Source organism: Megachile rotundata, chromosome 5, assembly GCF_050947335.1.
Source record: "Megachile rotundata isolate GNS110a chromosome 5, iyMegRotu1, whole genome shotgun sequence".
NCBI classification, from domain to species: Eukaryota; Metazoa; Arthropoda; class Insecta; order Hymenoptera; family Megachilidae; genus Megachile; species Megachile rotundata.
The window spans coordinates 18457406-18477103 of NC_134987.1; the positions used below are offsets into that span (position 1 = coordinate 18457406).

The 19698-nt window shown below is 41.3% G+C and overlaps 2 protein-coding genes across 8 annotated transcripts in view; both read right to left on the reverse strand.

Annotated features, from left to right (window-relative positions):
• unc-13 overlaps positions 1-17039 on the reverse strand; it is a 300331-nt gene extending 283292 nt beyond the window's left edge. For all 7 annotated transcript variants that reach the window (XM_076531755.1, XM_076531753.1, XM_076531752.1 and 4 more), the window contains exon 1: positions 16924-17039. In XM_076531755.1, the coding sequence (XP_076387870.1) occupies positions 16924-16945 (22 nt within the window). In that variant the 5' untranslated portion in view covers positions 16946-17039. The remainder of the gene's footprint in view (positions 1-16923) is intronic.
• Positions 17040-18086: 1047 nt separating this feature from the next.
• LOC143264449 (uncharacterized) lies at positions 18087-19310 on the reverse strand. Its single transcript, XM_076531769.1, has one exon. The coding sequence runs from the start codon at positions 18644-18646 to the stop codon at positions 18098-18100; it is 549 nt and encodes a 182-aa protein (XP_076387884.1). The 5' UTR covers positions 18647-19310; the 3' UTR covers positions 18087-18097.
• Positions 19311-19698: the final 388 nt, after the last annotated feature.

The following is a 19698-nucleotide window of genomic DNA, read 5'->3' on the forward strand; positions in this document are numbered from 1 at the left end:
TTTCTTGTACAAACTGAATGCTATTCTTTTATAAGCGTGTTTATGTATGACTGTAAAAATGCTCTGTTGTTAAAGGTAACAGAGGTTTAATTTCTCTTTGAACATAAAACTTACATGAATTGTTACATTGAAAAAATATCATTTCTTTGAAATTCGATGTTACTATGAAACTGAAAGAAGAGGTTGATAGAAGGATCTGAAAATTTCTGGAAACACATTGTGTTACTAAAAATATAATTTCTCTTTGAACATAAAACTTCCATATATTTTCAGATAGTAAAAATATCATCTCTTTGAAATTCGATGTTACCATGAAACTAAAAGAAGAGGTTGATAGAAGGATTTGAAAATTTCTGGAAACACATTGTGCTACTAAAAATATAATTTCTCTTTGAACATAAAACTTCCATACATTATCAGACCGTAAAAATATCATCTCTTTGAAAGTCAATGTTACAATGAAACTAAAAGAAGAGGTTGATAGAAGGATTTGAAAATTTCTGGAAACACATTGTGCTACTAGAAATATAATTTCTCTTTGAACATAAAACTTCCATGAGCTGTCAGATAGTGAAAATATCGTCTCTTTGAAATTCGATGTTACCATAAAACTAAAAGAAGAGGTTGATAGAAGAATTTGAAAATTTCTAAAAACACATTGTGTTACTTTGAATAATATAGAAAAACATGTTACATAGAATCTGTAAGGTAAAAGCATGTGCTATTACGAACATCACACAGAGTAAATTTTATGCTATTTACCTTAGTCAGAATAATGAAACGAAGTAAGAGTAATAACAGTCGAGTGTCGCAAAGTAGAAGTTATAGTACGAAGTAGTTGAAAAATGGTGTTCTTAATAAGTTTGTAGAGTTAGTAGGACTGTAAGCATGGGCGTGATTGACCTTTGGATCGAGGAGGCGGAGACACAGGTGCAGTGGCCACGATTCATCGTAATTACGGAATCTCTAATGAGACAAATCAAAGGAGCTTCCGCGATGTACGGAACGAATTAATTACTTCAGTTGCAAAGTTATCAGCGTCGCTGATGATCTTACGCCGACTCGCTATCGACAAAGCTATCGGTAGGCATTAATTAGCGCAGTCGCTAAATCGAATCAATAATATAATTCGGTCGTTGCATTCTAAGCTGATTAAATCGAGAAATTAATTGTCCGTACGTGATCAGAATCGAACGTTACACCGAATGCATCTGGCCTCGAAATAACAACCGAATTCAATTATAACGTTGATATTGTATATCTTTCGTGTACCTATTGTTTGTAGATAGGCGGAAATATCGAGCAATATATAAAACTTCGAACAAAGTTCGCGATATACGTTATTTCGAAATATGCAAAAATATGCGGACGTTTTCAATATTCTTCAACAATATCATTTACTACCGCTTGCATAATGTTGCATACATGGTACGCATTTTATGAATTCTTGTGAAAAACAACAAAATTGAAATAGGTTTTCAAATATTCAGGAAAATTGAGAAACGTGGATTGCAGTTGAGGAACAATCAATGATAAATCTGATTCAATGGCGTTCTAAACGTCCCAGACAGGACGTGTAAGATAGATAAGATAACTATATTTGCGATTATCATCCATCACGGTTTTTCTAGAATCACCCTTAAGTGAACATATGGCTTTATTGATGCGACATATACATTTTAAGAAAATATTTTCGTTTCTCCTTTCTGTCTTACTAATCACTACGCTCTTGGAAACTTTGAAAATGTTCAATGAAAGGAAATTTCAAATGTAGTGTTGAGTTTATCTTAAACTTTCGATTTGGTAAATGAAACAATTCACAAATTTCTAAATCATAATACCAAAGTGCTATATATTTTCAGATCCTTCAATTTTCCAATTCTTATACTGTAAAAATCTTGAATATTCAAATCATATTCCCCAATTCTCACATTTTTAAGTCCTCAAATTCCCAAATCTCTAAATGACCAATTTCTTAATTTCCAACTCCCTTAATTTACAATCTCTCATATTTCCAGATTCCTAAATTTCGAAATTTTTACTTTTCCAAATCCTCAAATTCCCAAACCCCAAATGACCAACTCCTCAAACTCCCAAATCACTAAATTTCCAAATCTCTGAGTACCTAAACTCTCACAATTCCAAATCCCTTAATTTTCAAATCTCTAAATCCCCCAATTCTCACAATACCGAATCCTTAAATTTCCAAATCCCTAAATGACCAATCTCTTAAATTTCCAACTCCCTAAATACCCAAACTCTCATGTCGCCAAATTCCTAAATTTCCAAATCTCCCACTTCTCACATTTCCCACTCCTGAAATTTCCAAATCTCTAAATTCGAGTCCATCAGAAACTTTGAAAGAATAAAACAGGTCTCAAATAGAATTTACCGTCGAATACATCGAATAACTAAAGTTGTCTGTTGGATTCCACGGCTGAACGACACAGGCTTATACGTGTGTGTATATCTCGTTCAAAGTGAACTGAACGAATTCCAACGATCGGAGATATGACGTCTTATCCTAAGGGTGACTAAGACCCCTTGAAAATCAATAAATCTCACCAGTTTCCTCCCTCGATAAAATCAAACAGTTTAGTGCTCCCCGAACAAGATTCTAATTTATTCAGAGCTCAATATTGGATGCCATAAGCAATTTTTGTACTTCGGAAAACTTCCCACAACCATTGTGTTAACCCTCGAACGAGCTGAGTCAATCGGGACGCAGACGTGTACTCGAGTACCGTATACTTCCTTTCGCTCAGAGTAAATATAGGGGAACAGCCTAAGGACAGCTTAGGGATTCTAAGGAGAGTCTAGGGAAACATTAACGCAACTAGGCGTAACCACTTTGATTCGGAATGTGAATTGGGTTTTTGCTCTAATATATGTCAAATGTGGAGTCTGATGGTTCGTGGGGTTAGGGTTGATATTTGTAAGTTTTTGAAATTTTTTGGAGTTTTGAGTTAGTGGATATTTGTGGGCTGGAAAGTTCAAAGTTCTGTACTTCTGAATTTATGAATCTTCGAATTTCTATATTTAATAATTTATTAAATATAGAAAGTGACATATGTACGAATTGCTCACATCCTAAATTCACAAATATTCGAATTTTTCACATCCCCCAATTTCTCACATCTCAAATTCACAAACCCCCGAATTGCTCACATCCCAAATTTACACATCCCCCAATTTCTCACATCCCAAATTCACAAATTCCCGAATTGCTCACATCCCAAATTTACACATCCCCCAATTTCTCACATCCCAAATTCACAAATTCCCGAATTGCTCACATCCCAAATTTACACATCCCCCAATTTCTCACATCCCAAATTCACAAATTCCCGAATTGCTCGCATCCCAAATTTACACATCCCCCAATTTCTCACATCCCAAATTCCCACATTCCCCAATTTCTCACATCCCAAATTCCCACATCCCCCAATTTCTCACATCCCAAATTCACACATCCCCCAATTTCTCACATCCCGAATTCACAAACCCCCGAATTGCTCACATCCCAAATTCACAACCCCCCGAATTCACAAACCCCCGAATTGCTCACATCCCAAATTCACAACCCCCCGAATTCACAAACCCCCGAATTGCTCACATCCCAAATTCACAACCCCCCGAATCACTCACATCCCCGAATTTCTCACATCCCAAATTCACAAACCCCCGAATTGCTCACATCCCAAATTCACACATCCCCCAATTTCTCACATCCCGAATTCACAAACCCCCGAATTGGTCACATCCCAAATTCACAACCCCCCGAATCACTCACACCCCAAATTCACAACCCCCCGAATTACTCACATTCCCTAATTTCTCACATCCCCAAATTTCTCGCATCCCAAATTTACAACCCCCCGAATCACTCTCATCCCAAATTCACAACCCCCCAAATCACACACATCCCAAATTCACAACCCTCCGAATTGCTCCCATCCCAACTTCCCAAACCCTCAAATTTCTAAATTAATTCTCTCAAACCCCAAATTACACCATTTCTAAACTCGTACTACCCCAAATCCTCAAATCCGCTCCCTAAATTCCATCAAACTTTAAAGTACCTATCTTCATCTAAATTTAAAGTGAAATTTATAAAATGAAATTATTGAAAATGTTACACAAACGACTGAGAATCCGTTTTACTTTCATTTCTCAATATAGGTAAATCACGGTCGACTTTTATTCATCTTCATCGTAGCGTGAGAGCCAATATCACGTATGCGAAACTTACGATTTTACACGAGCTGATGAGGAATCGCATTCATGGCTCGTATAATCGATAAATCTTTTCTCTTCGAGCACGGCCATCAATAACGTGCACGGCGAGAAAATAAAGCCTCTCTTTACTGCAATAATAAATTGCCACGTGAGAGGAAATTTTTCAGGAGTATTTTGTTGCTTTAGTTAATATCGGCCTGTTTGAATACACATAGCGAGACAGATCGATAGCGTCCGGTGTTGTATCAGGAAAAGTATTTTCAAATATCAAGTGGCATTATTAAAAGCGGGTAGAAAAAATTAGAACTCATTTTTACCTCCTCGTTCTGGACGCTCGTTTTATTTTTTTTTTCAGAAAATTCTTAATTAACGTTATTAAAGGCAATTTGGTAAATGCGCTCGTTTAATTTAAGCTAACGAGATTATTCAGCTGCGAATACGTACAACGAAGAAAGAGGATTACGTAAACTTGCTAGGCTGTTTATAAAACGTTCGATGCACCTTTTGATCTCGGGCATAATAAAAATGCTCCCCTAACAAGCAATGAATATACAAAAAGCCTCCGATATATCTGACGTACCCCCTAGCTAATAAGCCACGGTTTATTAACGCGAAGAATTATGCAACTGCTTGGGCTGCGAACTCTGCTGATAACAAGGCCGAAAGTTATTACAAGATTGCGTCTTAACATTGAACAACCGGGAAAGCGTGATTTACGCTCTTTTTCATCTCCCCGGCCGAGAGAGCCGTGTACTTTAAGCTTCTTAAAATAATTTCCAATTAAATGTCTGCGGAAATCAAATATTTGAAGCCGAGCAAAGTTCTCTGCAAGACGGATCGAGCTGTCCGTTCGAATGATCTGTGATTCGTACGCTCACAGACATTTTAAAACTGTATTTGAAATTTTTCCCACGATATCGATCGCGAACTTTCACGAGTACGAATCACGAAACGCTTTCTCGGTGTACTAATATTAAACAAACGAGAGCCGCTGACCAAACAGCGATCCTTTATGAAACTTTCAACCCGTTTAATCGCTGAGCGGTGTAAAATGCTTTTCCAGCTTAAAAAATAAAAGTCTAATTGCACGTACAGTAGCGCGGAAAGCAAACAGAGGAGAAAAGGAAAACTTCTCGAAAATCTCGGTCGGATCTTTGACCTCGAAGCGCGATGAAAGGGGATCAAGCCAGCGCGGAGAGAAAACGAACATTGAAAAGGGAACACCGATGCCCTTTGTACCCGGCCAATTGGCCATACGGCTAAATAATTTCTATCGTGCTGTACATTTACGTGGAAGAGGCTTGTAATGAGCGAGCACGTCAAGCCCTGCACTTAACAGAGTTTCTCTCCGCTGTCCGATAATTCGTTCGATAATATTGTTTTCGCGCGTAATTAACTTCCTGGCTAGCAGGTGAACCGGTCCTCCTCTCTCGTCAAATTACCGATTGCCAGCTGCTCTATAAAACCAATAACCGTCACAAAACATAGTTAGCCCGGCCACTGAAAAATTATCTACCGGAGGAGGCACTGTGGGAACACGTGGACCGCCATGTATTTCGAGAAATAGGTCGATGTCGAAGATACGGCTAAAATTAATAAATTGGGGCAATTTGTATAAAACGCAATTATGTCGGAAGATACATCAAGAATTGATGAAACACACCGTAAATTGATACAATTTGTATAAAGGACAAATATGCCGAAAGAACTGGGAGGCCACTTGAGAAATAAAAAATTGAAAAAATATTCCAGCCACTTAAAAATGAAAAAATTGTCAAATGCGAGATGTAGAAAGGTTTTCGGCCTGCAATGTGACAAGAGAAAAATATGAATGATGATCGAAGTTACAATTAGCTCGGCAACCCTCATTTGTCCTCGAGGTAGAACGTCTGGTACCTTTTCCGTCGTTATTCTTGAAGATCTTCTGGAAACGACTGATGGAAATTTATTTCTCGCTGACCTTCGTCGAGGGTGGAGCAAAAATATCCGACAGGTAGAGAAGAACGTTGCGGTCGTTTTTTTGTTCCAGACAGAGTGTGGGTGAAACGCACGGTTGTCTGGCGAAACAATTAATCGAGTTAAACGAACTCTAGCGTGTTTCGGTTCTACTCTTCGGAATCCATCGGATCGACTAGCTTGAAATAATGTTTGCGCATTATTTCGCTCCCATGGCTAATATCGGTCCACAGTTGGAAATATCTTCTCGGTGAAACTGATTTCTACGCGTCACGGATTTTCCCCGTTTATCGGAAATAAATAGAAAGAGAGAAGGAACCGGATGAGAACGGATAGAAAGACGGACGACCGGGAATGTACGGGAAAGGGAGGTGGAGAGAGGAAGAGAATCCATAATCCGTTGTCTGGCGACAGTCAAGCTATTGCTTTTTCTCCTTTCCTCGAGGATCCCTACCCCTTTTCTTGGCTGAGTTCAAAGCACCCCATTTATAATGACGATGCCCGTATCCTTAACCAAGGACGATCCTTCCTGCGGCTACAAACTCCCACAGGATCCTCATATTGAATTCCTACCCTTTCCGCTTCAAAACCTCACGATACCTAGTTATCTGGCTTTGAACGCTGGAAAATGGAGGTGGATTGCATCGTTTGCAGGTGCATTCCCGATAAATATACATACGGGGTATCGTGTAACTAATGGTACATATGATATTTCGAATTAGGATCAAATTTTCTTACACTTTATGAAAAACTCAGATCTGTCAAGTCCTAACTCTTTCACAGTGCTAATCTCTGTCGAAAATTCTTCATTCTTCCTTTATATAGCCGTACATAGACTCAAATTCTGAATAAAGTATAAGGTCCAGTCATAAGTAACTTCCGTTTTTTTATCAGACATTTATTTCGCTCTCATTACACAAGATTATATAATTTTTTATGTATTCACCACTATTGTCTATAATATTATACCCTTTTGTTCAGTGTCTTACCAAGATTTCCCTAACTTCATAAAGCCTTTGGTCAAGAATTAATAACGAATCGTAAGAAACTTGGCGAGTGACCCAAAGAGACTACTGTCATATATTACGCTTGTTTCCGCCTTGCAGAACCATCTTACCCAGATTCGGTAAACTTGCAACTCGGTAAGAATTAATGATTCATAAGAAACGATTTGGCTAATGACCAATAATGCCAGCAGCGAAGTGTTTATCTAGACTTCACGAGTTAAAAGTAAACGCGTTGGTATCGTTGCTAATGGTTATGGGATTCGTTCTAGCGCTCCGTCGTGAACTGTTTGCGCAATTGTAATCTGTAACGCGCTCGGCGTGGCTTTAACTGTCGCTTCCTGCAGGTGGCTTCCAGGTAATGCATATTTATGACGCAGCTTAAACTTCGTTTTGCGTACAACTACGCTTCGAAGAAAAATGTTTTCGACACGCAAAAACCTACGTGTATCCCGTCCGTTAACGTGTATTCATAGCCGCGTAAAAACTTTATCGTCTTCATCCACAATTCGTGAAATCTAACGGCAAACTTTTTGATACGGTTTTTTACTTCATAATTGTCCCAGAAATATCCAGCATGCAAAGCAAATGTTCCACAAACACGTTTTATACATTTTCGCTCATTTGCAAATCCTAAGATGCTTTATCTTGTGATAACTATAATTTAAAAAGTTAAATTCTTTTTGAAACTGTGTGGGCTCGTTTAATTCCTTTAGTCTCCTTTGCATTTATGAATACGTAAGGCGAACTGTGAGCAAGAACTAAATAGTTGTAGTCGAGTTTAAGATCGATTACAATATATTGTACTATGTGGAGTCAGTGATTAGTGTTCGAGATGGGTCAAACATTATGGCGTCAAACGAGGTTATCTTATTGGTAGCATGTGGTGATCGGGCTGGGTACATGCAACTGATGATGTACAAGCTTTATTTTATTTCGAGATAGTTTTACATTAATCAATGTTAGCACAAACAAAAATATAGTATAAACAAAAAGTTCATAAGTAACTAGAGTTATTACGCAAGGAAGCAAATGTCCACATTTATTGAGATGATTCATGAATTCGTGCTCAAATATATTAAAATACGAATAGCAGAGGTATGAAGGCTAACACTATAGGAAAGTTCGAGTGACAAAGTGAATTTAAAGCGAAACTGTTTGAGCGCGTTCTTCGACCCCCGCAGCTACCGCCGAAACGTTAAAAAAGGAAAGTTTTCTGTCGATGGTTTATAGGAGGAAGTCTGGAACAGCGTTAAACGTGACAAATTGAACCGTGAAAGTTCGAACACTCTCAATTTCCAAGTTTCATCGAACCACCTGTCGTATCTACATGCTATTAGCTGGTGGCTCGATTTCGTGCGCATACCTTTTCGAGGCTGCCTTAATATATATGGGCGTCGGGACGCCGGTACGCCAACGTAGAGACACAAAGTGGCAACGTGTAGCTTAGATCAAAGCGTTCCAAAAGTTCATTCCGGGCGAGTCCACAACGTATCGCCGATGCCAAGCAAGCGGATAGTTGATGAAGATAAGCAGAAATTCTACGACCTGTAGACCCTCTTCAACGACCGCTCTCGATCGTTATTTTTAGTGGGCAGCCACTCGAAATCGTCTTCTATTTGGTAGCCGCCCTTTCAATCAACCTAAGTGGACTTGCGCCGAAAACGGTAACCCGAACAGCGAACCAAAAGGCGAGAATAAGAAAAGCTTTGAGAAAATATTGTCCGAACGGAATTGCCGGCTAGCGTAAAAAAGGTGAGCCGGATGGCTGAGAAGAGGCAACCGACGACGTCGTGAATTTTTGCCCTGTAACGGCCACTTCCGTCACCGTTGTAAAAGTCCACCGGCGAATGACGCTGCTGCTGGCGGAGAAAAAACGATCGATCGGTTTAAAAAAAACGGTGACGTAAATGAAAGTATCTGTAGGGCAAGACACGAGTGGAAAAGTTTCGCAACTTTTGAAGCTTGGTTGTTATTGGAATAAGCACCCTCGTACCAGTTTCTCTGATCTACCTTGCATCGTTACACCTGTTCGTAAGGGCAAAAGGGATTAGGGACCTGCCTCTGGCAGCTGGGTATCAGGGAAGCAGGATTTTCAAACTTACATATTTTCCAAATCTTCGAATTACCAATTGCTTGAATCTCAGCGTGTTAAAGTTGATATCTTACGTCACTAAATTGTCAAGCTACCAATTTCTCAAGTCTGAGTTTTCCAATCTTTCAAATTTGTCAATGTCTAAAATCTCAAGTTTCCAAAACTCTGAAGTCCTTATAACATTTCCAAATCCTTGAATTTCTAAATACCTAAATGACTAATTTCTTAAATTTCCAACTCCCTAAATACCCAAGCTCTCACATCTCCAAATCCCATAATTTTCAAATGTCTAAATCCCCCAATTCTCACAATCCCGAATCCCTAAATTTCCAAATCCCTAAATGACTAATTTCTAAAATATCCATCTCCCTAAATACCCAAACTCTCACATCTCCAAATCCCATAATTTTCAAATCTCTAAATCTCCCAATTCTCACAATCCCGAATCCCTAAATTTCCAAATCCCTAAATGACTAATTTCTAAAATATCCATCTCCCTAAATACCCAAACTCTCCAAATCCAAAATTTCCAAATTCCAACATTCCCAAATCCTTAAACGTGCGAACTCTCATATTTCCAGATGCCTGAGCTTCCAATTCCCAAGCTCCCAAATATTTGCATAGTCAAATATCCAAATTTCCAAATTCCCAACTTATCATAAGTCACTCGGTCATGTTAAACGTGTAATGGTAACATTATTAGCAAAGTTAGACCGCAGTGACCAAAAATGGTTACGCCAATGGGTGTCTGACGTCATCACAGTATCAGATAAGGGACCGTAGGTCTGATACGGAAATCTAATTGCTTCCGCGATATTAGTCCATGATTCGTCGTTTAATTTCAAAGCTATTTATTCTTCGAGACGCGGTTTCGGCCAAGCAATAATTTTCCCATCAGAAACAGCGGCAGCTTTGTAGTACGTTACACTCTGATGCAAATTTGATTACCGCTTACAGTCGGAAATTATATTGAAACTAACGAATTTCAGCTACGCGAACCAAAAGCAATCGGGATTAATTGCTTTTACCGACCGGGCACGAAAATCAGGTTGAGGTCCATTTAAAACGACTACGTCTTTCGAGCTTCCCTTTTTTCTTGGAAACAATCGAATCCGATCGTCTCGTTTTATACGGGGAACGAGAGAAAATAGCTGGAGAATATCGTACGAAGGAAAAGCTGATCGGCGTTCGTTCGCAAACGATAACTGTAATACTCTATACGTTCCATAATCTTCCTTTATTTCCTTCGAGAAAGAAGTTTATCAGTCGACTGTATAACACGCATGCACGCGATTTTAAGCAATAGGGAATATCGCAAATTTTCATCTAGCGAGTTTCTCCCTTGTGTCACGGATGCCCCGATAAGCGGGGAGAAATAACAGAAATACAGTGAGCAATACCTTGGAGTATTGAAACGATGTTTGGAAGAAAGCGAAGATTCCACCAAGGGAAATTTACGGAATCGAAAACGTTCGCGGCACCATATACCTCGAATACGAGTACAATTCCATATTCCAGTTACGACGTGTATTGTTCAGAACGTGCGGAATTAAACTGTTCGTAAAGCGGCAAGAAAGCGTAGCGCATCGGAAAATGCGTGCTCTGCTTTCTTGCGATCGTTTTATTTAAATATAACCTCGCGTCGTGTTCCATTACATTTATTACTAGTTTCACGAACAGATAATTGCGTTTCTTTTTCATTTTCAAACTGTTATTTCAACATTCTCTTGTCTCTGAATAAACACTCATGTTGTTAATATAATGTAAACTCGTATCTGCAATTAATTAGTTACGTTGAAACGCATGTTTTCAAGGTAAATCACATTATTTCTGGATGTGTGCATTTATGGATATGTAGACTGTCAGATATCTTTACCATCTAGCATCTCCAAATCCCGATATCGCCACATTCCACCCCTAAATTTCCACACTTCAAAATTCCCATATCCCGCTACTCCTATATCTATTACCTTGCAATAAATGTCCTTACGTGTCTTCCTAGGTACACGCCTGTTTCGATCGTTATACCCCTAGTTTCGGCAGAGTGAAAAATTATTCAGAGTCTAGTAAATCATAGAGAGGGACATTCGTACTCTCAGGTCCGTATCGGATCGCGGCGAATTGATGGGAAAGCGAAGTAGAAAATCGAAGCGAAGATTAATAGGAAAATCTCTGAGGATTTGCAGTCGTAGAGATTACACGGATGAAACTCGAACGTAACAGGAATTTATGTTGTCCCGTTATTTATTGCGGGGTGACTACAGTTCGAAATGCAGCTTTTTATTTATTCCTCGTCGAGTGTATTGACTATAAAAATAGGTCGTCTGATTCGGCGAAGAAACATCGCGGTGTCGTTTCTTTTGGCAACTGCTTCCCCGAGATATCGTCTCTTGTCTGGCAGAAGGTAGATCGATCCGAGCATTGTCGAAAATGATCACCTAAGAGTGCGTTTACATTTACGGAATGTTCATTCTATCCTCGGTGGAATTCGAGCGTTAATGAACATTCTTTTTGAACAAGAATTACTTGAACGAGTGAGAGCATGGAACGAGTACAACTACCCTCTAAGATCGGAGACGAATCGGCGTCGTTCGAAGACCGCAGGTGATTCAAGACGATGGCGTATATTTTTCGATTGTGTATTTTGAATCCGGCGGGTCACGCAGGTTATCCGGGTCACCTCGAAATCCAAATACGTCGAGGTGAAACGAGACTAATAAAGGAATGCTTTCACGACACTTCGGATTACGTGTGCCTCTCGCGTTATTATAAAAATGAAAGTGAAGAAAATGGAACGGTCGAGTTATATTTTCTTAGGCAGCCAGTGGCTTTAGAGTCGCGTTAATTTATTCGTGATCATGAAAGCGCGAATTCCTGCCGCTTTCGCGACAAAGAACTCGCACGATGTAACAATGGCAGCGTCGAGAATCTCGAGGGTGAGAAACGGAATGAACGAGATCACAGAACAGCGTCGCGTTTGTTGAGAAAAGAATAAAAAAATAAAAAGATAGTGCGTGCCGTGTACCTTGGGTTCTTACCGCTTTGAGCTTTCGTTCGCGATCGCGTTTACGCAATAATTGTGCCAACATCACCGTTCCTGAGCACGTCTACGGGATTACGTAACAACGAACGCGTATTACGATCAAAGGAACTATAATATTTGCTTTGAACCTTGTTCCGTACATATCTGCATGTTCCACGGTTCCTTTTATAAACATGCACACAGTTTCTTTCGGCTGCAGCGTTGTACGAATGAAAAGATTAACTCGTAAGACGATAATTTATTCGAAATGCGTACGCTGGGGATCATGGCAGCGAAACTGGCGAAAATGCTGCATCGTTCGTTGGTCTTTCACTCGTAGATTTTCTGGCTAAGAAATTTAGGATTTTAGGAACTTGGCGATGTACACATTCGAGAGTCTGGAAATATTCAGATTTGGGTATTTCAAGAATTAAAAATTATAGAATATACTGATTTAAAAATTTAGATCTCAGAATTTAAATTTCTAAAATTTGAAAATTTGACAAATTCAGGAATTTCAGGATTCGAATAAACTTGCAAATAAGGCTACTTGAAAACTTGCAAAATTTATCGGATAAAAATCGAAGGTAAGTAATGGGGATTATCCGTATGTTTGTATTCGAAGGAAGGCTACACCTGAGCGTGCAGGCAATTTGTCGGATATGATAAACAGCAAAAGGATGTAAAAAGAGGCGCGAAGAAAAAAGGTCCGGCTAATGTTTACCCGATCTATTCTATTTCTTTTTCTTCTCATGCTTCATTTTTCTTTCCCCTTCTTTGTTGCGTACTCAAAGGATTCGCGCTTGCAAATCCCTCCGCTTGAGCTTTTTTTTCCATTCACTGCGTATAATATTTTCAACGACAATATCTCCGCCAGAGACCTACTTTTTGCAAAGTCGCACTTAGAAAGGGAACAACGTTGCATTTGAACGCCGCGTTTTTCACCATGTAGTGGAAATGTGTCATCGTTAATGGAGATGCATCGCCTACAATAACGAGGACAATCTATTTTACACTTGTAAAGGCCGGCCAAACTTTATTTCGGCCTGACGGCACGCAGAATCGTTAACATGAAAGAACCAAAATACTACACGCTACGTGGCATTATTTCAATCGGGTGCTTCTTTATGAACAGAGACGACGGCGACATTGTTTAACACGTGTCTGTTTGACCTTTCGAAACGTACTCGTGGGTCGTGGAACGGATAAAGCCATTGTTCGCTGATAATTTAAATAAACATGGAGCATAAAACAAGAAATAATGCATAACGATTTACGACGAATGATTGCCCATTAAATTTTATCGCATTCGTTTCTTCTGTAACTATCGATGCTCCCGATATACGCTCGAAAGAAGTATTGGTACACACACTTTTATTTCAGCAGTGAATTATCATTGCAAAATGCATCTCGTAATACATTCGATAAGCAGTATAATCTAATATACATCGAATCGATGCAAAAGTAATTACAATGTTCAGTCCAATAATTTCAACACATTGACAGTAACACGTATTTGTAGAAACATTTTCAACAGAGACACTTATTTATAACTTCGTAAAAATGATGTATATTGTCAAGATCAGATTGTAGAGTTTCTCCGTTCGTAACAGAGGAACGTCACGCTGTGTTTTCAAGATATCCTAAAATGCAAACGTCGAGTCCACGTATGCGTCGAAGAAGAGCACGTTGACACATAAATCGAGTAAACGTCATCCAGCGACAAAACCGACGTAACCTTTAGGCCAAGCCAATATATAGGAATCGTTACCTGAAGGCAAATATTTCGCAAGTTATTAGCTGTCTGGTAGACTGACAGGCAAAGGAGGATCCAGAGATGCTGTATCGGCTAAGATTGTCCGTGTCTAGCAACGTATGCAGCAGAGTTTACATTCCCGTAGCACCTCGTAGGTACATCGTTGGCCGGGCAAACGAGAGGAGAGTGGAGTTGGGTGGTCGTGATGGTAGCGTTGATGGAGGATACGAGGATGAGAAGGGGTGGAAGAGCAGTAGTAGGGGATGCTAGGTGAGCGGCAGAACCGGAGGCAGTGGGGTAGTTGGCGGTGGTGGTGGTTGAAGAAGGGAATGACCCCGTATACCGGGGTCAACCGTTGCACTATGCTCTCTCTTTCCCTCTCTTTCTTTCTCTTCTTCCTCCCCGTTTCTCTTTCTCCTCTCTCGCTGTCCCGTAGTCATAGACGAACACTCATGCGCTTTGTTATCGCTGTATACTCGACTGTCGGAGGAACGCTACCACCTGAATACACCTACGCGGTCTGCACACGTGCGTCTACGTGCCTGGATGAACAGGAAGAGTCCGGGCCTAGTGACATTTATGAGCAGATATGGGGCAGAGATAAAAGAAGCATCGAGAATCGCTTCTCCTTACTCGCCGGTTAACACGCTGTCCCGTGGTTAATTGTCGCGTCTTTCATGCTTAATTGTTGGATCATCCCGGGACGGTCCTTGTAAGCTCTGCCGCCAACTTTTGCTCACTGATTTCGACGAAACTTTGTGGCTTTATAGAACGACCCGTGACAAGAATAACGACATGCCTCGTTCGTGCTCAGTCGCCCTTTGAGGCTATGAAAACTTACCTCGACGGGTACTCGCGCGTTCTCGCGTGTAATTCTTCAAATTTAAGATACGCTGTAGTGTTTCGAACGAGGTTTAACCACGTAATAAGCGCTACAATCAAAACTTTCGAAATAATACTTTTTACATCACTTATCTAGGTCGATGTCGTCATTGAAACCAGCGAAAATTAATCGTGAAATGCTTGACCACTTTTAAGATTTTTACATGGACGTAGCATCATCCAGGGAAGGTGAACATTGATTTTTCTATGGAAGGCATTTGGGGAAGAGGATCACACTTTGATACATGATAGGTACATGAGAGCATTTGCGTATATAAGAGTCCGGCGAATATATGTAGAATCTCGGCGGATGTACAAGATATATTTTAGGGGATATCGGCAATGGTCAGTGATCGGGTCTGACCTAGAAATAACTTCTCAAGTGAGGTCGAATACAAAGAATTGGAAGAAAATCCAGAATACTTTCGTCACAAATTTAATCCACTTATAAGTATTGGAAACTGAAATTCGTTTGAAAAGGAAATACAGAAACGAAGGGAATTCGAGCTTCTCGAATTTGAAACGTAGCTTGATGCGAAAATTGGATCAAGAAAGGGTTGCTAATCGCGTTACAGAAATATCAGTGAAGTTATCGCGTCGACTTTTAACGCTACCCTTTGCCATTCTCATCTTCGAATGGCTTTCCAATAAAAAGAACATTCTATGTATCTTGTAGAAACGTTCATATCGAAGTACGTAATTTTCGAACTTTGCTCATTATAAATATCACGGCGCGAAAGGGAACGTGCGTAATAAAAAGTTGGAGAATAATTTGTACAAGTTGCAAACATCAAACAGAAATACGTACAATAAAAACGAAGAGCCATTGCAAACTGTATAGGATGTTTTAATTTCGTATTCTATCCACGTGAACGGTTTGCTCGTAAAAAATCGTTCTAGTTGACGTTCAGAAAATGCTGCCATGTATCCCGCGTTTTTCCATTTGTTCAAAATAATCGAGCATATAACCGATTCGTGCGAAAAATGTTTACAAAAAAATGTAAAATTCAAAGTAATATTATTTCGAAACCGTCGGTCCGGATTTCGGGAACAAAAAACGAGCACAACTCGTTCGTTAATTATTACGGCAGTAAAAGTAAAATTCGCGTTGAAACGTTTCAACAAACAGCTTTAATTATTAACGTAATTAATGGCTCCGATAACGTTCATCGATCAACGTAACTTCTCAACTGGTTCAATATTTTCGCTAAAAGTTTTTCGACGTTTTTTCTCTGTCGCCGCTTCGTCTCTCAAATATGTCTTCGTTTCGACGAGTTTGCTTAGAGTACTAGCTTCTCTCGAGCGGTTTATTTAGAACCAAGGAAAGAAAGTTTTAAATCTGACGAGAGCGCCGTAAAATATTCGGGTCGTTTCGAGGCGGCCATCCTGTGCCGCTGTTCCAACCTTACTTCACCCCCGGCTCTACGACTTTATTTCCCTCCCTACCACGAAATTTCGGTCTACAATGAAATAACCTATCCACTGACGACAATGTTTATACGAATACGAAACTACACCGGCTTCCTACGTGAATCGCGAAGAATTTCGGCTTGAACGATGCACAATATACTTTGCATTCGTGGAACAAGAGATCTCTACGCGAGATAGCTGTTGTTAAAATAAAACATTTGCTCGTAATCTCCTTTACATTTTTACAATCTATTTTCTACATAAAATCACCTACAAAATCTTTATTCATCTATAAAACTTTTATCGTACTCGTAATGTTGCGTACGAAATACAGAAAATCTAAGTGCGATTTGACGCTGAACGAACTCTTTAACATAATATAATAGAAGCAACACGAGTATTTTATAAAGTCGAGGTTAGATGGAATTGGGTTGGGTCGGCAAACACGTATTTGTTCGCCGACTACGTTTAATAAAAACTTAATGAGCAAATTTCGTTAATCGAAACCGGTGTCCTGTAAACGCGAAGAAACACGCAAGAAAAGTAAAGAAGGACTCACCCGTGACGCTGAGCAGCGACATGTTCGAAGATGTTCTAGTAGTTTGGCTTAACGCTGAGAGTTTCGCTTAATTGGCCAAGCTGCACTTGATGCGACGTGGAGATCCGTAGGAAAACGATGCAGCTATATAACGAGACACGTTGGATCGAAGAAGCACACTCGCGTATACGACGTACAACCCCCTTTTCCGCACCGATATATTACTATTTTCTTTCGCACTGTGCGCCTGTACCACCGTACAACGCGTGTGTACGAAAAACACGCGTGTGTGTTTATACGTGCATATATACTCCGTATACAGATATGTCTATACGTATATATGGGTGTGTATGTATGTATGTATATATATATATATAATACGTATTCGTATATATATCTGTTTATATATATATGTATATGTAAATATTACAGAGAAAGAAACAAAGAGAGAGGGAGGAGGAAGAGGGAGACAAAGATGGATACAATACGTATATATACGTGTCGCGATATGGCGCTACACGAATCGAAATTTCAAGGCAGGAGTTACGAATGCAACGGGCAGTCCGATATCACACTTTTCCCGTTCCTTTGTTTTCTGTTTCCCTCGTATTGCGTTTTTTTTTTCTCTCCCTTTACGTGCTCGATAGCGTTCTCTCTTTTCCTCTGCGACGAGTCGTCTCGTGACACCGGCACGCGCGTGCACCCAACAACAACAACCCAGACAAGTGTACTTCCTATCCCGGCAAGTTTGCCTCCGTCTCGTGTTCCGCGCGATGTTTCGCGAACGCCGGTGAATTCTCGCGTACGCGACGCGACAACGGAACCGTGAAAGCGACGAGCGTCCAAATTCACGCGCACCACTCTCGGCTCTCGTCGACTTCGCTCACTGGACTCTCCACGAGGGATGATCACGCGCGTACGCACGTTTGTTCGGCAACTCTCGTAACTCGACGAGTAATCTCTCGTTGCTCGACGATCGCAGCACCGGTCAACGTACCGATAACGTTCAACGTCGAGTCGTTTTGCACGAGGGTCGTTCCGTTTCAGTCGTGATCTTTACACGCCGGTACTGCGTGGAATCGCGCTCGCGATTACCTTCGGCTCGACGTAACACACACGCACACGTAACAGACACAGACAGAGATAGAGAGACATATAGATAGATAGAGAGAGAGAGAAAGAGAGGGGCTGTTGGTCATGCAGAAAATCGTGCTCGTACGTTCTGGTAATTAAGGCGGTTACTGTCCACGCTCGCGAACACTGTTATTCCCTTCTCTATTCCTCTCGCCGCGTTCTCCGTTTCCTGTCCACCGTGTTCCACGTCCTGTTGCTCCTTCGTTTTTGGCTCGGTCGATGCGGCTAACTTAGTACACGTAGCTTTCCCTCGCGGTCCGTCGATCCCCTCGACCGGTATCGGCAATTCGTCCTCGTGGTCTCCGCGGAGCGTGCGGCGAGCTATCTCGAATAATGACTGAGAGGCGATGCCAGCACGAGGGTTGTAGTAATAGTGATAGTAGTACGGGAACGGCAACGGCAGCGCCAACGCGACGCAGCTGCTGATCCTGTCCAGGTCGGTGGCCACGGTGTCGGTGTCGATGTTGTCATCTACCCGGCCGGAACGAGGCAGCATCGCCGTGGCACCGCTGGGTGCCTCTTCTGACCGCTTTTGTGCACCGTAGTTTCGGCCGAGCGCCTCTCGCTTCAGGAGGAGCGCCCACCGTGCCACCTTTCTCGTTATTATCATAGTAGCAGGGGCTGCAGTGCATGCGCCGGTTTGCACGTATCCCGTGCTCGTCAAGGAATCGTACACCAACGACAGGCGCGACGTCCTCGACGTCGTCTCGAGGCACAACCGGTTACGAGCATTTCACCGCGATGCCAGAAGTACAGGGACGGCTACGAGATGTACACGCTATCCGAAAGAAACGAGACGGTACACGCGCGTGTATATACGTACAGAGCCAGATCTCGCGAGCAATTCTGTGGATGGATGTTGAGTAAAGAAAAAAAAAGAGGGACGCTAAACAAGAGAGAAAGAAAGAGAGAAACGAGGGGGAAAAAAGGAGGAAGAACGAAGGTGTAGGAAGGATAGGGAAAGGGGGAAACGAGTAACACGCACCACGAGCTAAATCAACCGAAATTATTACGAACGGGACAATCTAGTTCACACTGTTTTCGTTGTTCCTCGCACTGATCGCGACGTCCCGCCGTTGCACGTTGTTTCTCTGATCGTCGATGATTTATGGTGCGAAACACGGGATTACACTGTGGCCACGGACGTGTACGGTGTTCCGGATACACTACCACATTAATGCGGTGAAACGTTGTTGCGAACGTACGCGGACTGCTCGACGTCGAGCACTGTGCGGACGGAGACGCCTCCGACACGCCGCCGCCATGTTGCTACGTCAAGCGGGTTGTATAGCGCCGGCGCCACCGATACGGAGCTGCACGAGCGGCACCGACCGGAACCGATCGGTCCGACGAGCGACCACGAATCACCTACCCCTTTCGGCTCTACTTGCACAACTGCCCGTGCATTTCGCTCTGATTGTTTCTTCATTTTTTAATCCGACGTTTCTCTTAACGATCGCGTGTTTGATCGACGTATCGACGATTGTTTCTCGAGCCTCTTCTGACCTTTCACCTATCCCCCAGGCTAATTCTTCCGACCCTCGATTATTCTTACCGTTTCCTTATTTTTAATACGTATATACGTTACATACTTGCGAGATGTAATACGCAGACGCGTGTACTCGCTGTTAATTATTGCGATAGGCATCGTGCCAGATAGAG